Source organism: Diadema setosum, chromosome 14 (assembly GCF_964275005.1).
Source record: "Diadema setosum chromosome 14, eeDiaSeto1, whole genome shotgun sequence".
In the NCBI taxonomy this organism is placed as follows: domain Eukaryota; kingdom Metazoa; phylum Echinodermata; class Echinoidea; order Diadematoida; family Diadematidae; genus Diadema; species Diadema setosum.
Window position 1 is genome coordinate 19087436 of NC_092698.1, and position 22291 is coordinate 19109726.

Sequence of the window (22291 nt, forward strand, 5' to 3'; positions counted from 1 at the left end):
TTTCTTCTCTTTTTCTCTTTTCTCTTTTTCTCTTTTTCTGGTTTCTGCCTTCGTATAGCCTCTTTCTCTGTCAACGAATCTATATTCAATTCTCGTCATTGATTATTCCTTTCTCTTATACGCTCTGTTTATTTCAACATGACTATCGAAATATCTCATTTTTTCTTCTTTATATAATAGTAACGATAATATAATAATAATGATAATGATTGTTATAATGATAATAGCAATAATAATAACAATGATAATAACAATAAAAAAATAAAAAGGTCTTCTTTCCATAGGGTAGCCTCCCCAGTGTTGCCACTGCTCTACTACAGGGACTTGCCATTATCATTATTACCCTGGGTTGCCAAGTACCCATTTGTACCCCCCTATACTGAGAGGGTAGTGATGAGGAAAAACATCTTGTCCAACAACGCAAGTACTGGGCTGGAATCGAACTCGGGTCCTCCGATTGGAAGTCGGGAGTCTTATCCCCTATATGCCACAGCGCCCCCGTATTCTCTGATATGCAACTTTGTTGATAAAATTTTCTTTGAATTTTATGTGCTTTCTCCCATTCTCAGAAATTCTGTGTCTCCTTTTTTTTTTACTCTCTTCGTCTCTTCCTCCATTCTGCGTGCGCATCGTTTTGATTATTCTTCCACCTCATATTCATCTAACTATCACTGTATTGCTCGTTTTTTCTCTCTCTTCAATCCGTATGTGTCCCATCATCTCTTTTCTTTTTCTATTGATTGCACAATTCACAGAGATGCGAGTATGATGTAGAAAAGAAAATGCATGTAAAACAGTGCAATCCACATTTCGATTTTGTCTAAAACATACAATCAGTGTTCGTATAGATGTGCAATGACGCCTATACTTTCAGCGCAAAGGAAATTCTAGGGTGTTTAAAGACTTTACATGAGTGTAGGATAGGGCGTAACTGGAATGCAGTGGGCAAACGGCGTCCATGGATTTATTTTTGGAAACAAATCATCGATCTCGTAGTCAACATCTCGTCTTGTTATCAAGCGGAAATCAATGTTAGACACGTTTGGTCTTGGAATTACGTCTAATGCTGATATGAACTCACTTCAATAAGGCTTCCGTTCTGATGTTTCACTGGGCAAGGGAGACGTAAGAAAGAGGGATAGGAGAAGTGAAGTGGGGGGGGGGGAGGTACGAGACCCCACTGGGGAAGCCTTGCTATGGGCATGGCATCAACTTCGTGGTCAGAAACGTGCCTGCACGCGTGTATGCCTTTATATTTCATTTTTCCTTCCTTCTTTCTTTTGTTATTCGGGGGGGGGGGGATGAGCTCATGCAAAGCACACTATTTTACGAGGCTTTTTGTTTTTTGTTTGGCTATTTTGATACACAAAAAAATCAAGACATGTTTTGAGGACATCAGATATTTTCAGAATATCATATTATGTCTGCATTTATTGTTTGGTTGTCTGGTCAATCAGAATTCGAGATAATTGAAATGCCTACAACTAGATCGACTCAAACGGATATGGCAATATTGCCACAAGCCAATGTATTGGTTGGGATTTTGCTTTGTTTCGTCCATGAAAATATATCACACTTAGGTCTATCAAATGTTTTTCAATGTATCTGTGTCGGTTTCAATCTACCTTGACAGTAGAGTCACTACGCATCATTACACATCAGAGTCATTGCAGGAAAATGTAAACAAAACGTGGAGATATTATCATCATGTTGGCCTGTCTAAGGCATTGGGAAGAAGGAAAACTAGGTTTTAAAAAAAATGAATTATTTTCTTACTTCTTGGCCAAATGACTGAAATGTCAAAGAAAGAGGTTAAAATTATTTGCTTTCTCTTTTTTTTTCAGTGTGAATTGACCAACACTATCAAAATTGAAATGGAAAATCACAATACATGTACCAGCGAAGGCCAACACTCTATAAGACTTTGTAAAACCTACTAATGTTTTTGGAAAAGTAGATGGTTCGTGCCCCCTTGTAAATACTTTAAGTTGATGCACTTGGGTGGAAAATCGTGCAGGTTGTATATTAATCAAGTTAAAGCGATATCCACAGGAGGTTTTGCCAACGTCATCGCTTGCAAATCAGCCTGCTCACGCTTTGGGGTAAAAAAAAAAAAAAAAATACCAATAACAAAGAGCAGTTCCGGTTTTCTTAGCATTCAACGGAAATGACATTTATCATGCATTCGTGACCTTGATCAAAACTTCAGGCGTGGGCTCCAAGCCACGCATACACTGTTGTGTCTATGTTTTTTAATGCGGAACGTCGCTGCCAAACGGATAAAGGCTGGAAGCTCTTACTTTGTGTTCGTGAATGAAAATATTTTTCTTTCTGAATGGAGGGAGTGAGCTGGACGGTAAGAGAGATGGTGGGCGGATGACTCGGTTGTAAAACGCCCACACAAAACACTGCCAGCGGTGATATTATTCACTTTTCCTCCGACGGAGAGGACAGGCTAAACGGTTTTCAATTTCCTCCTCTTTTCCCCCTTTTTTCTTCTTTCCCGGGCCCAGAGGACAACGAGTCTTGGAGTGTAGAGTGGTCAAACACAATCACTGCTCATCATCAACCGCTTGATTTATTGCTGTCAAACACTGATCACTGCAAAGTGAACGTCAGTCCTGTGGCTACATGGTACCATTTCTGTCTCAGCAAGATATATTGATGAAGTGCGTCTGCGGAAAGAAGGAAGCCATGCTGAAACCGTTGATGACTAATTTTAATGGCTATGAATCACCGAATTTATGTTTTCATCAAATTGAGAATTGAGAGTTATTCTATGAACATAATATGCTCAAAGATTAGAGCATCATTCTCTTTTTTTCAATCCTGTGAAGGACATATTTGTGACAGTATTGAATTCGCAATTGGGATGGAAATAATATCTGCAGACAGACCAATGACAAGTGAAGGTATTGTCGATGCTATATTCTCTGAGTAACTATTAAAAGAAGGAGTATTGAAGTATTGTGTATGGGGCTCATTGTGCCGTAGAAAGGGGAATGTTGCCGCGGTAGACGCGTCACAAAATCAGCATTGAAATGTGTTATTAAAACCGACGCAGTAGACGCCATCTCATATTTCAAGTTAAACATGTTAAAGACATGGTTTGGGTTATCATAAGAACAAAAGATAGGGGAATTCCCACAAACTTTGTTGTATACTCAAAACTCGTCAATGGCTGGAGCTGTAAATTATTCGACACATGTCACTGTGAGTCCAACGGGCACATCTTGATGAAATTTGGTGGAAATGAAGAATGTTTGCAATCTTGTGATTCCATATTATAGCCAGTTGATTGAAAAAATACATCATACCTTGACAGTCACCTGGATTACTCTTTCATACTTCCATTCACTCTCGATGAATTAATAGAGCTATCGGTCTCATCATTCGTCTTCCACCCCCCCCCCTCCACCCCTTAAAGAAAACATGCTGGAATGCGGTTAATATTCATAAGAAAAGACGATTATAGTCCAATGTATTGTGATCAAGAATATACTTACTCGCCTCCGTATCAGCTACATACATGGTCAGTAGTAAGCAGCCAGCTACGAACGTTCCTAATGCAATCTTCCCCATCTTACACATAATTTCACAGCTCGGAGTTGAAGGCGGACAGTTCGAAATCTTCACTGACACGAAACTCTCTCGAGAGAGTGAGTTGGAACCACAAAGTCACAAGGTTGGAGGACAGTCCAAAGCAATCAAAAGTGGTCGATGATGTGGAAGAGATTCCCCTCTGGCAATTTTCTTCCCAGGTTTTTTTTCTTCACCGAGTTTTAGGAGGCCTGGCAAACGATGCCACTGCCCTGCTCCGTCGTGAAGAGGATGAAAAGGGAACCGGCGAGGCTCAACCACGGAGGTGGAGATGGTGAAACCCCTTTCTGCAGACGAAAGGCTGCCAGCAACCTGTTATGATGCAGAGGATGGCTGTCGCTTCTCCTGCGACCCCCTGGCATAGATCCGTGCGCGCTGTATCCCATTAGCATAGATACATCATTTTGCACAGCCCGTGCGCGTATTACGGGAGCACCGCATTGCAAAAATACGTAATGTTAGAAAACCGTACCTCCAACGCCCCCCCCCACACACACACACCTCCCAATGAAGATTATGCTTTACGACAACTCTAGCAAGTCAACCTAACCGATTCTTTCCAGAAACAGTGACAAACAACGACAGCAACACATACACACAAAGACATCTATCAACTTTTGGATTTAAATAGACTAATTCCTTGTAAATTCTCCCATTATCTTTCGTACTCTCCACTTGAATGCAGATCTCAAGGCTTCTACAGAATCGATGATAATTATCATCTGTTTTCAGGATGGACGTAGAGCATGTTGGCTTCCCACAAAACAAACAACGAGGAAATTGGTCATCAAGTTCAATCATTTTTGTTTTGATCATATATATAATATATATATATATATAATCAAAACAAAAATGATTGGATTTGATGGTGGGCACTTGTTTCACTTTAACCTTGAAATTTGGAAAAAAAAACTGTAGGATTTCAGAGGATCATTGTTTTCTTTTGACGTTGCCATCGACCGTTTAATATCTTGTTTTTGTTTTTTAAGGAAAACCATGCAAAGAGACTGACAAAAATAGTGTCAGTAGGTCTATGCATAAGTAGATCGAGTGAATGCAACAACAGAGCACATTGGTGAAGGTAAGGAGATTAGAAAATATGCTACAGTCATGTTTTTAATTTTAAAGATATTTTTTTTTCTTCTATTTTTCTTCAGAATACTTGGGAACGTCCACAAAAACTCTTCCAAACCAATATTCTTGAGATGACCTCATCTGTCAATCATTGCTAAGGAAATGTTTAACAAAAGACTCAGCATAACTTGCATGTTCCCTTGCCATGTCTTTTGTTAGTCTGATTAATATCACAGAAACATGCAAGTTATGCTACGTTGAGAGGAAGGTGCATTCCCAGGTCTTTCGTTCAACATTTCAGTACTTTTTCATAGACGAATTTGATGAAAACCATTGAGCCATATACCATATTAAAGATTATCTAGTTGGCTGTCAACCTGGTTAGTTAATACAAAACAAAAATTTCATCCATGGGTGAGCACACTGATATTTGTCTTTTAAGACGCAAAAGTACCTGTACAAATGGCAAAATTATTGTGTCATTCATTTCCAAACTCCCTTCACGATAGCAATGATAACAAAAGGCAAATTTAACACAATGAGAGACATGAATGAAATTGCAAAAATAAGTTTTCGTCCCCTTGTATCTATATAATATTCTAAACACAAACAAGGTGGGGAACTAAAAGGTAAAAATAAGAGTTTTCTGTCGAATCTAACCTGAAAAGACACAGGGAGTAAGCCGCAAAGGTGATCAAATGGACAGACTTTCTTTATCTCATTATTGTGATTTTGGAATTTAAGGATTCATGAGACAAATTCAGGAACCAAAAATTATTTTCAAATTTCTTAATTTGAAGTAATGTCATTTCTACCATTTTTGTTAATATTGCATCTTTCATGCCATTTGAATTTGGATTTGACAGAAGATTCTTAATCTTCTCTATAATTTTTTTTTTCGCCTTTATGTTTGCGGGCTACAAACTTATTATAGAGATCATGGGATGATTTTTGAAACTTAATTTGTATCTTTAATTGTTTTGGATTGTCTTTTGTTATTGTTAAATGGAAGAGCACATACGCATGTGTGACAACTATTTTTGCAATTTTTACTTTTGTGCTGTGGACGAGAAAAATAAATGTGTTCACTCATGCGTAAAGTTTGCCTCTTTATTGGCCTATCAGGTTGATAGCCAATCAAATTACCTTTAACATGGTATATAAAACAGTAATATAAATTAACCAAATTTTCTATGAGAAATATGAACTTGAAAAAGTGTTTGGTTTCTTTTTTTGCTGAGTGTACTTTTGCAAATGGGGTTCAGTCCAGCTCACAGCTGATGCAATGCGGTGTTTGGAAAAGTTACAACAAATGCAAAAATAAGGCACTCCGGGTGGTTCATAATGATGTCGAGTGGAGATTTTCTAATCGAGAAGTAGTTGAGTGTTTGAAGACTGATAATCTTTTAGTTCGGAGAGATAAACATGTGTTATATACAATGTATAAGATTATCGACGAAATGATGCCTTTTGAGTTTGTAAAATATTTTGTATTTAAAGAATTTATCATGGTTTCAAAAATATATGTAAGAATTTAGAGTTATCAAGACCTCGTACTAATCAACGGATCTTATCAAATAAGGGTATCACACGATAAAATCAACTTCCTGTACATTCTAAAAATAAGTTATTTATTGGATTTAAGATGAGTGTTTACGTGTTATACTGGCATGATGTTATAATTTGTGAAGCATATTTGATGAATAAATATACATGTACATGTATATATCATGTGAATATTCAGCATTTTGTTCTGAATGGACGGGGGATGAGAGAGGGTAAACATTTGGATTTTTTTTTTGTATCTTAGTCAATGTATTGAATTTTGTTTTGTTTTGTTTGTGTTGTTAATTCGTTATTGTACAATGTATAGTGATGTATGTGTTTTTATCGGGCACGGACCATCTGAAGAACAGCCATAGTAGAATTGTTGCGACTTTTCACTTTTGATCTGTCCCCTTACTCAGCTGTTTTGCACATTCCAAGATTACCCAATCATAGCAAGTGAGGTGTCATTTTAAAGATAATTAATCAGGCTTTCTTATTATACCATATCTAATGGAAGATAATGCCGGTATAATAGAAATATGATATATCAAACTTTAATTGCAGGACTTATTTTGAGGAGATTATGTCATATAAAGATAAAGGAAATGATAAAAAGACCATTCCATTTCAGCGTAATTCACGGCCATAATTACCTCCTAATTTGGTCCTTCAGCAAATTACAGTGAAGAAAACCACAATTTCATCCATTATTATATTGTTAACTGAAATTGGAAGAGAAAAATTGCCAAATCTGACGGACATGGTTGTCAGTTTACGTTACCATAGCAACCAGCAATATCTGTAGCTAGATTACATATGAGGAGATTGCAATGGGATTTTAGGAAAAGTCACCAAATTTGCTGAAAAGGTGTACTAGTGGCAAATGAAAATATGGTAGGGGCAGACTGTGCCTCCCCCCCCCCCCTCTTGGGCTTTAAGGGTTAATAGAAGCAGTAATTGACATTTTCAGTTGGTTCATCTCTTCACAGGTATGGACATCTAGTGGTGCACTGTATCCCCTGATGTCATATTCATATATGTCTTCGATTCCAACAAAGACGAAATATGGAAGAGTATATCCTTCCCGGTGGCACCTGGCCTTGGTGCCACTTGGTGTGAGGTTCGTCAGTTGACCGAATACTCTTTCATGTTATTGTCCAACCGTGTTAGAAAGTATCCTACCCCCAGGACCCGAAATTCCTTAGAAGTATTTGAAATGGTCTATAGGGGTAGTGTCAATATACAGGATTATCTTTCGGATGGGGTAGTATGGTTTGATACTGTGAATATACTTAATTGATATACCTCTATAGTTATGTACACAAAGGAAGTTAATTATGATTAAAAATTACAACTACATCATTAAATGGCGAGAATGCCAAAATAACTTTATGAAAAGAAGTAGAAAGCAGCAATGTTTAAACATGTTCCATGACATTTGCTCCTGTAAGATCGCTCCCATTAAGAATATGCACGCTTAGCAAACATAAATTCTGCCCATAAGCATAACCCTTACCCTATTTTTAATCCTCACATTAAATAGTTTAACTAAACGTAATACTCTATCGCTACCCTAACCCTAAGTCCTTGAAGAAAATAATACTAGAGCAATAATCGCAGGAGCAAATGTCGTGTCACCGTTTAAACAAGATAGCAAATTTGAAATACAGGAAATAACGCAGGAACATTCGGGGGGATGGAGGGGGTAGCGACTGGAAAATTATCGCCAAAGAAGAGACGAGGTCTAATTATTAAAAGACCTACTTCAATGATTTCAGAGTTATCAGGTATCTGCCTGAACTGTTTGTAACCAGTCGCTTAGGACCTACGTGTTATCGTTTTCAAAGTCTTGTGTAAATGTATCTTCTCAGAAAACGAAACATAACAAAAGAACGAGTCATGTGTAACATATTCTCAAGGAGTTGTCAGAAGCAGATTTCACAAACAGTCGTATTACGTGGTCAGCCTTACGAAGTGACTGAAGACAGTAATAAGTCAAGAACAGGGTCTGCGTGTGCAACCAGGATTTGTAAAGACATCGGGATTTGTAACAACGCCGGGATTTGTAGAAATGTCTCCGCGGGAGGAGGGGAAGGGGGAGGAATGTTCACATTTTCAGCATGTCCTTGGAAAGTCTATGATTCACTATGATTTTCACTTTCCTCCCCCTCCTCATCACCCCCCCCCCCCATCACGTCACCCATGGCGTCGTCACAATCAACATTAAATTTCAGTCATTAATGTCCTCATAGCGCTAACTTAGCTCTATCTTTTTCTGTTTGCCGGAAATAGATTCAGAGTTAAGGGACTCTAAGTTTTCAACTCCCCCCCCCCCCCCCCCCCGCCTATCGCCGATGGATTGGGGAGCGGGGGATTTGAACAAATTAAATCATGTCATCATAAAGATACTATCTACCAAGTTTGATGAAAATCACTTCTGGGGTTTACAAGAAAATAAAAATGGTAAAGGTTCATGAGCAGTTAATACAATGGCTAGACATTGAGTTTATCCACAAACTATACCATCGGTACGTAACACCGTTGAAGAATTATATGAATGAAACACTTCATATTGTCTTGTAGAATAGTAGTGTATATCCTCGTTCAACTAAACTATTTAGAAAAAAAAAAGAAGCATGAAGGCTGTGGTTCTTATGAAGGTTCTCATGGAAAAAAATGAAATAAAAACAAATACAGAGCTCAATGATGCTAATAACATTCTCATTATGGACTTTAACTAGAAAGCCTTGGTTATAACATAACTTTCATATTTCAAGATGCATCTTTATGTTTTTCTAGTTGTTCTTGCATCCTCTCATCATCACGTCTCTTTGTTTTGAATAGCAATTTGATGATTTTTTAAATTGTTTTGTTTGTCAGTGACATTTATACTGTAATTCGCTTTGTCTTGGAATTTAAGAAATAAAAATTCAAGCACTTTTAGTTCATCCATTCATGTCGTAGTCAATATTATTTTTTTAAGACGTATGTTATATTTGTGTGTGTATGTCTCAAAATAAACGTTAGACAACATATGTATCTGTTTTACTTACACTGAATTATATGACTATTTCTTTTTTTAAGAAGTCCGCGTTACGATCGTCTCGATATAAAATGTGAAAAATTAATGGAAGGAGTTATCTAATGATATGACTTAAACTGTTACATCTTTTTTTTTTGCCTTACTCTCTTTGGATATTTAGACGGGTTCACATTTGCTGCCATTTTTCTCATAGTTTGTTCCCACTCTGCACAAACAGAGACAATTAAAATGCAACCAAGCAAATGAATAACTGAATTCTGTCTAGCATTAAAATATACCCTAGCTATTCTAACATCTTTTTTTTTTCTGTTTTATTGACAAGTTGCCCCTCCCCCCCCCCCCTTGTTTGAGTTACGATTCTAAATACTGGAATGGAAACCAGAAGTATGCAAAAAGGATGGAGGAGAAAAATAGGGAAGAAGAAAATATGAAAGAGCGGCGATAAAGAGACAGGAGAGATAACAGAGAAAATGATGACAGAAAGGTACAAAGTTGGAGGGACGTCATCAGATCAGGAGGTCATCAGTGGATGGTAAGAGAGAAAAAGATGGAGGCACAAGAAATCGAGAATTATCTATTATAGCATTAAAGACGTATGCGACATGTTCGAAGAACTGAAGTTCTTTGAAAAAAAAATAGATATTACATAAATGAACTTGTTTTACTTTAACATGATATGAAAAATACACGGAAAGTCGTTAAAGATGCAATGAAAACTTCTGACAATACTTCTAAGATTTCAAAAATTTAATGGGGTTATTAATTACTGTAAAGCCAATTGATATAGCTGAAATTTCAAAAAATATTTTTCTTCAGTTAGTAAAAATTTAAGGAATGTTCAGCCGTCGCCAAAGCAGTTTAACGACTTCTCCGTGCGCCTAACCTCAAATTAATACATGCATATAGGCATATATATATATATATATATATATATATATATTGTATTTGCTCTGCGTATTGCCAGTACTAGAAATAGTAATATTATTGTCACAATACAGGAATGCATTAAATGCCAGTTGCCTTGATTTGGATTCAAAATCCGAATTTTCGGGGGCTTCCCCCTTCGTCAGGGATGAAAGTATGTATACATATAGATATACATACACACACACACACACACACACACACACACACATATATATATATATATATATATATATATATATATATATATATATATGTATATATATATTCGTATTTCATTATGTGCATTTTGGTGTCTGTGTGTGGGTGTATATAAAATAAGTTAAATACCGTGTGACAACTCCAGGTTTTTCAACATCCTAAACAAAAGGTTTTTTTTTTCCTTTTTTTTTAATCACGTAATCACTCATCGTAGCTCCCCTAAGTCTAGCCGACATTCAGGCGAATAATAGTAATGCACTATGCGACTCCCTTCCAACCTCCAACTTCCTTCACCCCCCCCCCCCCCCCGACATTAAATATACAATCGTAATAATCGGGTTGAATTATTCATGTTGTTAAAGTGGAGCCACAATCTGTAGACCATGTTGTCTTGGCAACCTTTTAACACAACTGATTGGGAACCTTTAGTCATGTAATTTATTCGCCCATTCACCCCCTCCCCCTTTCTCCCTCCCTCTTCCAATTTTGATAGCTCTTTTGTTGCCTAAATCATGAAAAATACATAAATTTCTGATGTGCCTCGATGTCATTATCATAATGAGATGTTGTTGACTTCAACGTCCAGCAGTCATAACAATCTGCAATTTACATGCTCCCTGTGAGGGTGTGTGTGTGTGTGTGTGCGTGTGCGTGTGTGTGCGTGCGTGTGTGTATTGTTGGTGTTGTTGTTGATTGCAAGCAACTCTTGAACCTAGATGTGCAACTTCATTCGATATTACTTTTTATTTCATTATTGGATTTGAAGAAAAAAAAATAATCCTACCCCAGATACTCGTTCATTCATTTATGCATTAATATAGATGTATTCGTCTGTCTATCTATTTTTCTACAGGTTTGGATAAACACATTAGCCCTGGTAGCTCAAAGTTGATTTTAACTTTTCTCATGAGCTGCTTGGGATTTTTTCGGTTGATTACGGTTGAACAGCAGAGGACAAAACATGCGCATGAAATTTCAAGCCAATATGAGCATGATGCTTGTGCCACGGGATGAGTGTGTCAGGGATTTTCGCGGTGCCATGGTAATCTACGTGTCGTCTCCCCCTTTAAAGGGGATGGCTAGTAACTGATCAGTGGGAATCGGTGGGAATGCTGGGGGATGATGGTTCAAGGCTAGCATGCCTGTACAGTGACGGGGCATTATACTGCACATTACTTGAATATGAGACCGTTCTGAAGCAAATAATTTTCACACAACAATAGATGTATAATGTACTCTTAAATGAATCCCACAAGAATGGGAACAGTCATCCCCAGCATTCCCACCGATTCCCACTGATCAGTTAATAGCCATCCCCTTTAAGTACAGATGCAGTGAATGTTGTACTCTCAGAGATCCCTGAAGCAAAAGTGCACTTACATGTTTTCCACTCCGATTAGTGCTATTAATGCCCTTTTGACAACACATAAAGTATATGCCTTGTCTGGGTGAAAAGAAAATGTATGTGTGTCGGTATATGCGTGATGGATGTGTGTGTGGGTGTATGTGTGTGGGTGTGTGTGTGTGTGTGTGTGTGTGTGTGTGTGTGTGTGTGTGTGAGTCTGTTTGGCTGTCTGTGCGTATGTAAATATGTGGGAAGGTATACTTAGGAAGAGATAACTTGTTGCGGTTCTTGTGTCAATCGCAATTAAAGGAAATTAAACCCGAAATAAAGCATGTGGATCCAGTGAATGCAGAAAAAAAAATTAGTAAAATGGATCAACGAAGTTTGAGGAAAATCATACAATCCGTTGAAAAGTTACTAGTTATTAAAGATTCCGCGCAGCTATCGCTGAATGGAAAAGACTACTACCTGACATTACGTTTTATACAACGATAAAAGAAAATATTAAGAGAATTTCACAAAATGTTTTTTCTTACGAAGAGTACATTAAAATTCCTCTTACTTGTTTCTGATATAATTTTGTTAAGGGTAACATTAATCGCCTTGCTTATACTGAAAGAGGGTAGTCATGGATATGCTCTTTCATTATGGTATGACAATGAAAATATGTTTGAATTTCTATATAATTCTAGCGTTGTCCATTGGTGATGTCACAAGGTGACGTAGTCTTCTCATCAAGAGATGGCTGCACCAAACATAAACGCACAGACGAACGTCGTTCACAGACTTCACGGGATACTAAATGAATTCTGTAAACATGATGTCTAAACACCATCAATTATTTCTTGATTTTCACTATAAAAAATAGTAGTTATGTTAGAGTTATAGTTATAGCTATATAGATATTTCATTTGCATGTGTTTTAAACAAAAATTATAAAGAAACGTTTTCCTTCGCCTGTCGGTCCCCTTTATTTGCCTTCTCAACTACCACTTTGAGGTGACCGATCAAAAATAACCTGAACTTATTCAAAGGCATCAGGACTACTCAAAAAGCTATGTCAAGGTAGAACATTTTAAAGGAAACCCAAACTCAAAGAACAATGTGGATTGAGTGAAAGCAGCAACATCAGTAGAATATATCAGTGAAAGTTTGAGGAAGATCTTACAATCGAAAGTAATGAATTTTTAGTTTTGGTGTTGGAACCACTGGGTAAGGAGACTACTTGAGTTTGTGACATCATGTGTGGACAACGATATATAGAAAATATAAAGAAAATTCAACATGCTGTAATTTTGCTGGCGTAATGAAAGAGCACTTCATTAACCGCTTTCAGAAAACAGGGGGAATAATTACTACCCTTAACATAATCCATTATGTCAGGATCAGATTGATGGAATGTGAAATTTTTATGAAAAAAAAATTATTTTTGTGGAATTCTCTTTATATTTTCTTTATATTGTGGTCCACACATGACGTCATAAACTCTAGTAGTCTTCTCATCCAGTCATTACAACACCAAAACTTTAAAAATCAATAACTTTTGCATCGACTGTCCGATTTTCCTCAAACTTTCACTGTTCTACTAATGTTGCTGCTTTCACTCAATCCACATTGCTCTTTGGGTTTCGGTTTCCTTTAACTAATCTATTATAGCGAAAGTTTACCTGGATGTATATTGTTTCAAATTCTACGCAGCGCGAACAACACGAAGCTTATTCACTTATTTCTTCTTCTCATTACAGTGCTTTCCATATTGCCACCTTATTTCCATCGTTGATAAAACGATTAAAAGAACGCGCGCAAAAAAAAAAAAAAAAAAAAAAAATCTTTTTCCGGCACTCTGCAACATATTAGGTATAGGAGCAGTGCAGGTGCATATTGCCTAAACGTAAACCATATAGTTGTATCATCGAGCTGATTTATTAAATACACAGTAGCTATGGCACCGGTTGGGGTGTACATTATATTCGCAGAGCTCCCGCCACTTTCCCGCCACACAAATTGCACTCGGGAACATTAGCAATCGCACGATGGCGTCACTTTGTTGATATATAGTCGGTGTCCACGTATCCTAGTTAACCGCTCGTAATAAAATTCAAGGTGAAAGGGCAATTTTTCATCATCGTAATACACTTTTATCGCATGTGTCCCATATTTTAGATTAGTTTTTAGTATTTATTAGTCACGGAGGAAACTGCTGGGTCTTTCAATTAATGGCACAATAGTTATGTAGGTCATGTCCATTGTTGGATACTGACCAGGTCTTCGTCCCTTGGAGCATCTCTGCACAAGTCGATTGTGTGGTCAGACCACGATTTTAGCCGGACAAAGAAGGAAAGCAGCTAACGGTATATGTGATGTCCGCCCACACCGCGTATCAGTACAGTATACTTGATGATTATTTGTCGATGCCGATTATATAGAAACACTTTTTTTAAAGAAATTGCAAGCGCTATGCACGCAGCCTACACACACACACACACACACACACGCACGTACACAAACACCATCACAATACTTCAGGGACATGGCCCATAAATATGAATGTGTGTGTGTGTGTGTGTGTGTGCGCGCGCGCTTGTGTGTTGTAAATGAATCATTACGTAACTGTGACGATCGTGTAAGTAATGAGGCTAAAAGCAATGATGATATGATATGCATATACGTTTGTCTGCGTCTGTGTGTGTGCGTGTAAAGAGACAGAGACAGCGAGACAGGTGTATGCCACTTCCTGATGTCCTCAAGGTACATGTACATGTCATCAGTACAATCTATTAGTCCTTTTTATCATTATTTCTCATATATTCATGGGGAGAGAAACTGCATTAAAGCACAAATATATTTTACGGATCTTCTTCTTCTTCTTCTTCTTCTTCTTCTTCTTCTTCTTCCGCTGAATTCTATGTTCCTGTGCAACTACTTAGATAGATAAATAGATAGACAGAGAGATAGATAGATAGATAGATAGATAGATAGATAGATAGATAGATAGATAGATAGATAGAAGGCAAGGAGACATTGTAGGTTTAGGGATAATGGACGGTCTCCCACTGGGGGATTAATTCAACCTCTGTATGGGAGAGTTATGACTGTGGCCATGTCGACAAGGAAAATGGGAACGTGTGATAGCTTTCAGCTCAGAGTGTTTTACTTTGATGTATGCCTTCTTGGTTCTTCTTCTCCATTTTTTTTCTTAGTTTCTCGTCAGCATAGCTACCATGTCTGTTAACCCCTTCTGTGACAGGGTCTTTGGATAGTGTGTATGACGCCGTGGGTGTTTCGCCACTTTAAATATACACAGAGTTATTATTAAAAGTGGGGCGAGACAAAGTGGAGAAGTGAGTTACTTTCTCATACCGATGTAATCGGCAGCAGGTATACGACAAAAGGCATTATAAAACTGAATTCAATAGAGACTAATCCATATGAAGAGCTTTGGCAATTATGCTGCAGCTGGAACAGTGTATATTTTGTTTAATAATTTTCATTTGTATCCACTACTGTGATTGTATCCATGTAGCTCCATGCTGCATTGTGTCACATTGTACCTAGCTATTATGGCCCCTACTTTTGTCTGTTTCAAAATATTATTTTCTCAAGTAATACATTGCTGTTGTATAGTAGCTTGTTATACAGTGCAATGTTGACTACTAGGATTTACCCCCCCCCCCCATGTGTGTGACTGTGTTTGAGTGCGTATGTGTGTTTGTGTGTGTATGTGTCTTTGTGAGAGGGACTTTATCAATAAGACATAAATAAAAAACAACAACAACTATATACCCAGCTTAAAAAATTCTTGCCATCCTGTTGTCACGTAATGAAAACTAGTATAATAATAATAATGATGATAGTAATAGTAATAGTAATAATAATGATAATAATAATAACAAAACAAATAATAATAATAATAATAATATGAAGAAGAATTTATATGGCGCCTATAACAAAAGTTTGTAAGTGCTTTACAGATAATACCACCGATGAAAATTGGCAATTAACAAATCAATTACTCTCTAAAAAAAATCGAGTGAAAATATTCACTCTTAAAAGAGTGAATACAAAAAAGAGTGAATTTGGAGTGAAATTGGAGTGAATTTTGAGTGAAAATGTTCATTTTCACTCATTTTGGAGTGACGTCAGGGATCACTCCAAAACCTTCGAGTGATCCCTGACGTCACTCCAAAATGACTGAAAATAAGCATTTTCACTCAAAATTCACTCCAATTTCACTCGAAATTCACTCTTTTTTGTATTCACTCTTTTTAGAGTGAAAATTTTCACTCGATTTTTTTTTAGAGAGTACGAGTACAATTAATAATCCCTGATTTACATCATCGGTATTGTTCTTCAAGTAAGTTGGACTTGAGTTTCTTTTTGAAAACGTCAATGGAGGTAAAGTACTGAATTTCGGTACGGAGGTTATTCCAGAGAAGGAAACTAACAATAAACGCTCTTTAATCATTCCATTAGTCATTATTCGTTCTCTTATGTATTTCTGAGGGTCCCATATCGTACAAGCTTGGCTTTGGACCCTCCATTTCCATTCCCATCCGTGTAATATGCATATGTATATACCTTATAAATGCAATTATGTTGTTACTCATGATCACATGTATTTTGTTATTGTATACGTTTTTGAAATTACTACAAACATGTTCTGTTAATGCATTGTATATAAATTCCCTGTTTATTGAATGGAAATGAAAACAAAGTTGAATTGAATTGAATTGAATTGAATTTTTTCTTCACTTACGTGAGCCTATCTCCTGCAATGTAAGTTAAGGCACCACTGTTAACCTTTCACAATAAGAAGTTTAACATAGTCAATATACAGTGTATAATAATAACGTCACTTTATACTTAACAGTTTAAATTTAGTCGCATTTCAGTCGCATTTCAGAATCTGTGTGAAAGACCTGAAATTCGCCTGATTCGTTTCATAAATTATCGAACGTATGTAGCAATCTAAATAAATATAGAAATAAACAAGGGAGGTAGACGTTTTCACGGTAGTATATGCTCCCAACATTTCAAATAACCGAACTGTCACATTTTGTTATTTTGCTTCTTTTTTTTATGGTGGGGGGGGGGGGGGGCGCTAAAGGAGGGGTTACATGATTCTGTTGCCACATTTCTAGTCTGCTTTTTTGACTGCATAGAATTTGTCCACAGAATACAGATTCTGAAAAAGTAAATTCTCAAGTTGCTGGGAGCAGCTTCCCCTTTCCCCTCCCAGTATTTACGGTCATTCTATAAATGCGACTTAGCCTTCTTACATTCTTAAGAACTTTAAAGTAGTGGTGAGCTGCAAAACAAAACAAAACAAAACAAAACAACTTTCCCCTTTCCAAATGTTTCCTTTCTTTCTTTTTTTGTCCAATCTTACTCTATACATCCAGCAATATGGCTGATAAATACAAAACCGATCTCGCGCAGGCTTTGACAAAAACATTCGCAAAAGTTCACAAAGTAGGTGATGGAGTTGCAACTGATTGACAATAAATGATTGGTGCTTATTTACGTCAATGAAGAGCAATATATTGTCAATCAACTGCAATAAAAACAAATCGACGCGAGAAGTCATTGATTTGAACAAAGTGAATGAGTTGCAAATTACTCAGATCACGTGAGAGATATTAATCAGATTAAACCTCTTATCAAACGCTGTCGGTTATTATAATGGTTGAGTCTCTGCAACATCTGTTCAGTTTTCGTCTCCTCCTGGTGTATTATACACACGGCCGTCAGCAATACGTCCCCCAGCACCTCGAGGTACCTGCACAGCATTATGTTCTTATACAACCGCTTAAGAGGAACACATGGCTAATCAATGAATGATTTACATTGGACATTAAAAGCCGGCGAACGAGCATATAAAGTGCCCTCGTTCGTCAATGACATCGCTCGGCATAATACACAAATTAAGGCCATCAGGAGCAGTTAATGCTGTTACCATGCCTACCACCCGCAATATGGCCATTACATAATCAGCATGATCAGGCGACGTTTATTCGATGCCTGATTGTGAGCCGCGTTGCGGCGTCTGTCATACGACATGTACTGTTTCCAGATGTTGAAATTATCTTCTCTGAGATGCCTTCCTCACATATATCAGTAGATTTGTTACTTTCTTTCTCTCTTTTTATTTCTTTTCAAAAGTGGTGCAACAGAGCCAGAAAGCCTCACTACGATAGCGTTAGACTTAATCTATTTACAATCTATCTTGTCATTTTGTCTCACACATCATGTTTGCTTCGATGACGAAAGGGTTGATAAAAAAAAAAAAAAAAAAAACTAAACGTAATTATTATGTACATTGGTTAAACCGTTATCCTGGACCAATATTGGGGAATTGTTGATTTCAAGCTGATACACCTACGAACATACATATCAGAATACACACACACACACACACACACACACACACACACACACACACACACAATCCGAATGACTAAATAGCACCCCTCCCCCCCCCCCCCCAAAAAAAAAAAAAAAAGTAGTCTTGCGAATTTGATAAAAATGTAAAATAATTGATTATGTCAGGGTGGGAAAAAAAAAAGAACAGAAAGACTCTTAGCACGTCTGACTTTTGGAGACACATACACACACACAAAAAAAAAAAAAATAATAATAAAGGACAAGAGGATTGGACAGAGATTAGTCGTCAAACAAATCACAAATCCGACGTAGATGGCGCCTAGTGATTTGTCTCCTTGAACCGCCTTGCCCAACGGGTTCAATTTTCACCCAGTAAATTTCAGTTTCATTTCATTTATTTATTGTCATTTTCAAATAAGAATTGAAGTGTACGAAACATATATCATGCAAAAAAAAAAAACAAACAGCGTTTTCGTATTCTACAAACGTCGAAATATGATATCAACACACAATAGATTGTTAGACTGGATGCATGATATTTACTGAATGATATTGAAAATGTTGAAAATGGAGGGGGAGTTACAAAAGCTCATAGTTTTGATAGTTTTGATGTGTGTGTGTGTGTTTTTTTTTAAACAAGAAGCTTTCAGTTTAATTTAGTAAAGAGTGCAATGACTTAGCGGTGGAGGGAGGTATACCAAGTATGATACAAATGACGATTAAAAGGTCAATTGAAATATGTGGATTAAGATCTTCGTGAAATGTGACTTGCTCAAAATGAAAATATAAAGCAAGTTAAAAGTGTTATGTAATGAAGAAAAGAAGAAATGCAGCAAGATCGGAAGCCCCACAAGGCCGCAGTTGGACGAAATTTAAATGATTTTCAAATGCGCCGATTCTTTTGTCTCACTGCCTTTATTTGATGTAGCTCTCTTAATCTGTTGAAGTCTTTATCAAACACGTCGACAACTGCAATTCTTTCCCTTCTCCACTACCCTTTCCCCTAAACTATCTTTCTTTCTCTCTCTCTCTCTCTCTCTCTCTCTCTCTCTCTCTATCTATCTATTATGCCTCTCTCTATCTATTATACCCATTTATTCATCTGTCTATCTATCTATTTATCTACCTATCTATCTATCTATCTATCTATCTATCTATTTATCTAAGTAGTTGCACATATATCTATTTTTATATCTATCTATTTATCTATCGATCTCTACTGTGATCTGGCAGAACTACTTATCTCTTTTTTGACATATTTATTTTGTTCTTTGGCAAATTGAGTTCTTCATAACATCATGTTCAGTGTGTTCAAATAATTATGATGTTATAAGTTTTTGTCATTCTTTAGATTTAATACTCTAATTTCTAGATTTTGTGGTAAAAATGACGTCAATATACTTCATTTATACCCATTTATTCATCTGTCTATCTATCTATCTATTTATTCATCTATCTATCTGTCTATCTATTTATCCATCCATATATAATATACTTATCCATCTATCTATCTATCTACTTATCTATCACTATATATATATATATATATATAATTATATATCTCTCTTTCTGTCTATCTATCCATCTATCTATCTATCTATATATATATATATATATATATATATATATATATATATATATATATATATATATATATATATATATATATATATATATATATATATATATATCATTGACTGTATCTTCCTCTGTCTAGTTCTTTTTCACTGACTCTCTCTCCTTTATATACCCGGCAGTTTCATGGATTTGAAATATCATCGTTTTACTGAATCCGTAGATGAATCATAGCAATTAATAAATTCTTCATTCACTTTGATCTAGCTCTGTAGTTAGATTTAGGGTAAAAGTAAGCTACAGTATAGATCAGCTTACCATAAGCAATCTAGTTTTGTGCTGTTAAAATTGAAATTATTTATTAAAACCGTATTTTATTGATAAAACATCCAATAGCAGCTCGCAGGCTAATATGAAATATATGAAATATGAACAAAATATGAAAAGGTACAAAGAATAAACAGAATGCCAAAATTATCCATCTTGAATATTGCACACTGAAATTGACATTTACGACAAAACAAAAACAAATATTGAAATGAAGATTTTTAACACCACTTTTCTCATTATTGTAAACAATATTTATTGTAAATAATCATTGTTACTTAGTAAACATTATTCTCCTAACAAATTCCCTTAGAATTCATCTTCTTTCTCATCTTCATTATTTTTATGAAAATTTGCACACATTCTAGTACACGCAAACAAAAACACCAATGCTCCAACAAACGGACAGATACACAAATGCAAAACAAAAACACAGGCAACACATTTGGAAAAAGAAAAAGAATTGTAAAACATAAAAATACCATTTGTCATTCTCCCAGAATATGACACGTAGTCACAGTAGACAGTTTCTAGGGTCATTCCATAAAGTGTGAAGCGCCCCTTTTGACAAGAAATGCTTAGGTAGCTGTGCCGAACGGTTTGAAATGCCACGTATTGCAAGAACCTGGGCGTGAGGGCAATGCTCCGTTAGTACGTCGAGTTGACTTGTCCTGCAAGTGTTTTTCAGCATCCAGCAGAGTTCAAGAGGGATAATTCTTGGTGGTACTAAAGGTGAAAGTAGTTGTAGCATCGGTGGTTCAGTGGTAGAATGCTCGCCTGCCACGCGGGCGGCCCGGGTTCGATTCCCGGCCGATGCAACTTTCTTTTATATAAATTTGATTTTCTTTTTGAACACTTTTGAGCATCAGCCATTTCTTTTCTTATTCTCTTATAGTGGTGAATCCAGATTGGGGGGGGGTACTGGGCGCGCGCCTCCTTTTTTTTTTTTTTTTTTTTTTGTTGAAACAAAAATAAAAAGACTAAAATGAGGGGGGCGTGCACCCTCTTTTTGTAAAGGCGCCTCCCCTTCACGGAATTCCTGGATCCGCCCTGCTCTTATGCTCTTAATTTGATTTGTCACTTTGTTTCATGACGTGACAGAAACACGTGGGAAACATGTTAATGGAAGAATTGTGTTATCAGTGTTGAATGTTATCTATCATTGCATGTTTATTGCCTTCATTTTGGTTTAATCAATCAGTATTTTATATCTTTTGGAAAAGCTAGCACATTTTCGGTAAACCACTACCATTGTTATGATCGTGTACGATAAAAAAGAACCCCAAATGATAGGACAATAGTATTGAGTAGCAGGTGAACAACTAGGCCGCGTCCGAAAACGGATCACTTGCGTGGCGTTTGTATTTAGACAAGTGAGGGAAACATTTAATGTTTTGGACGGCATTACGAATATCCCTTTTTGCCACGCTGTAAACCTTTTTCACTCCCATCTGCTCTGATTTCACCCCATCTCGCCTATCCATGTCCTGTCGTTTGGGGCGCTGCAACCATACAGTACTCACCCACCATATTTCAATGGTTTGTCTTTTATAGCGGTATGTATGCTAGTTCTATAAGTATGTCTTCCTCCACATCGGTCCTCCCTGCAGAATTGTATCGGACAATGTATATTGTAAACTTGTTACATGGCTAACTCATCGTATGATCTTCTTCGTTCTTGTGAGTTGGATTACAATGTGACCCTGATGAGGAATTGCATGTTCTCCAGTAGACCTCAGATATTATTGTCACGTGATCTGTTATAGATGATACATGTAATACTTGAGATCATCTTATAGCACTTTATAGGATCTCATTTCGACAGTATGGAGGTGAGCTGTCCTGGCAATGGGGACAATTAGGGCGATCTTTACCAGGTTTTTGCAGGTCGCGGCCCTTGCCTTAGCCTTAGAGGACGGGGCTATTCACTGTCTCAATCTCTATTCCATTAACCTTTATAGTTGAGTTGAGACGAGGAGACTGCAAAATACAAGCTTAGCTTTTTAGCATGTCTCCTCCATTTCTTGCAACTTTAATTCCAATTCAATTTCATTTGCTTTTGTGATGCGTAGTATTGTTAACTTCACGTAATTTTCTTTGTTAACACATTGTATTGACATTGTGTTATTTTTTGTATGAAAATGTTTTGCATTGTTGGAAATGAAATAATGCCACACAGGCATTCGTACCAGTTTTGTGCAGTCCGACGAATGTGTGCCCACTTGTTTCCGATCAGTCGTCTGTTGAATGTGAGGACCCCATACTGTAAA

At 36.8% G+C, this 22291-nt stretch overlaps 1 protein-coding gene and 1 non-coding gene across 2 annotated transcripts in view; one reads left to right on the forward strand and one right to left on the reverse strand.

Annotated features, from left to right (window-relative positions):
- LOC140238192 (uncharacterized) overlaps positions 1–22291 on the reverse strand; it is a 101560-nt gene that overhangs the window by 57921 nt on the left and 21348 nt on the right. Inside the window, exon 2 of the mRNA XM_072318129.1 lies at positions 3507–3650. Coding sequence (XP_072174230.1) covers positions 3507–3650 — 144 coding nt within the window. The remainder of the gene's footprint in view (positions 1–3506; positions 3651–22291) is intronic.
- Positions 20769–20839, forward strand: Trnag-gcc (transfer RNA glycine (anticodon GCC)). The gene has a single exon. It is a non-coding gene; the product is annotated as a tRNA-Gly (tRNA).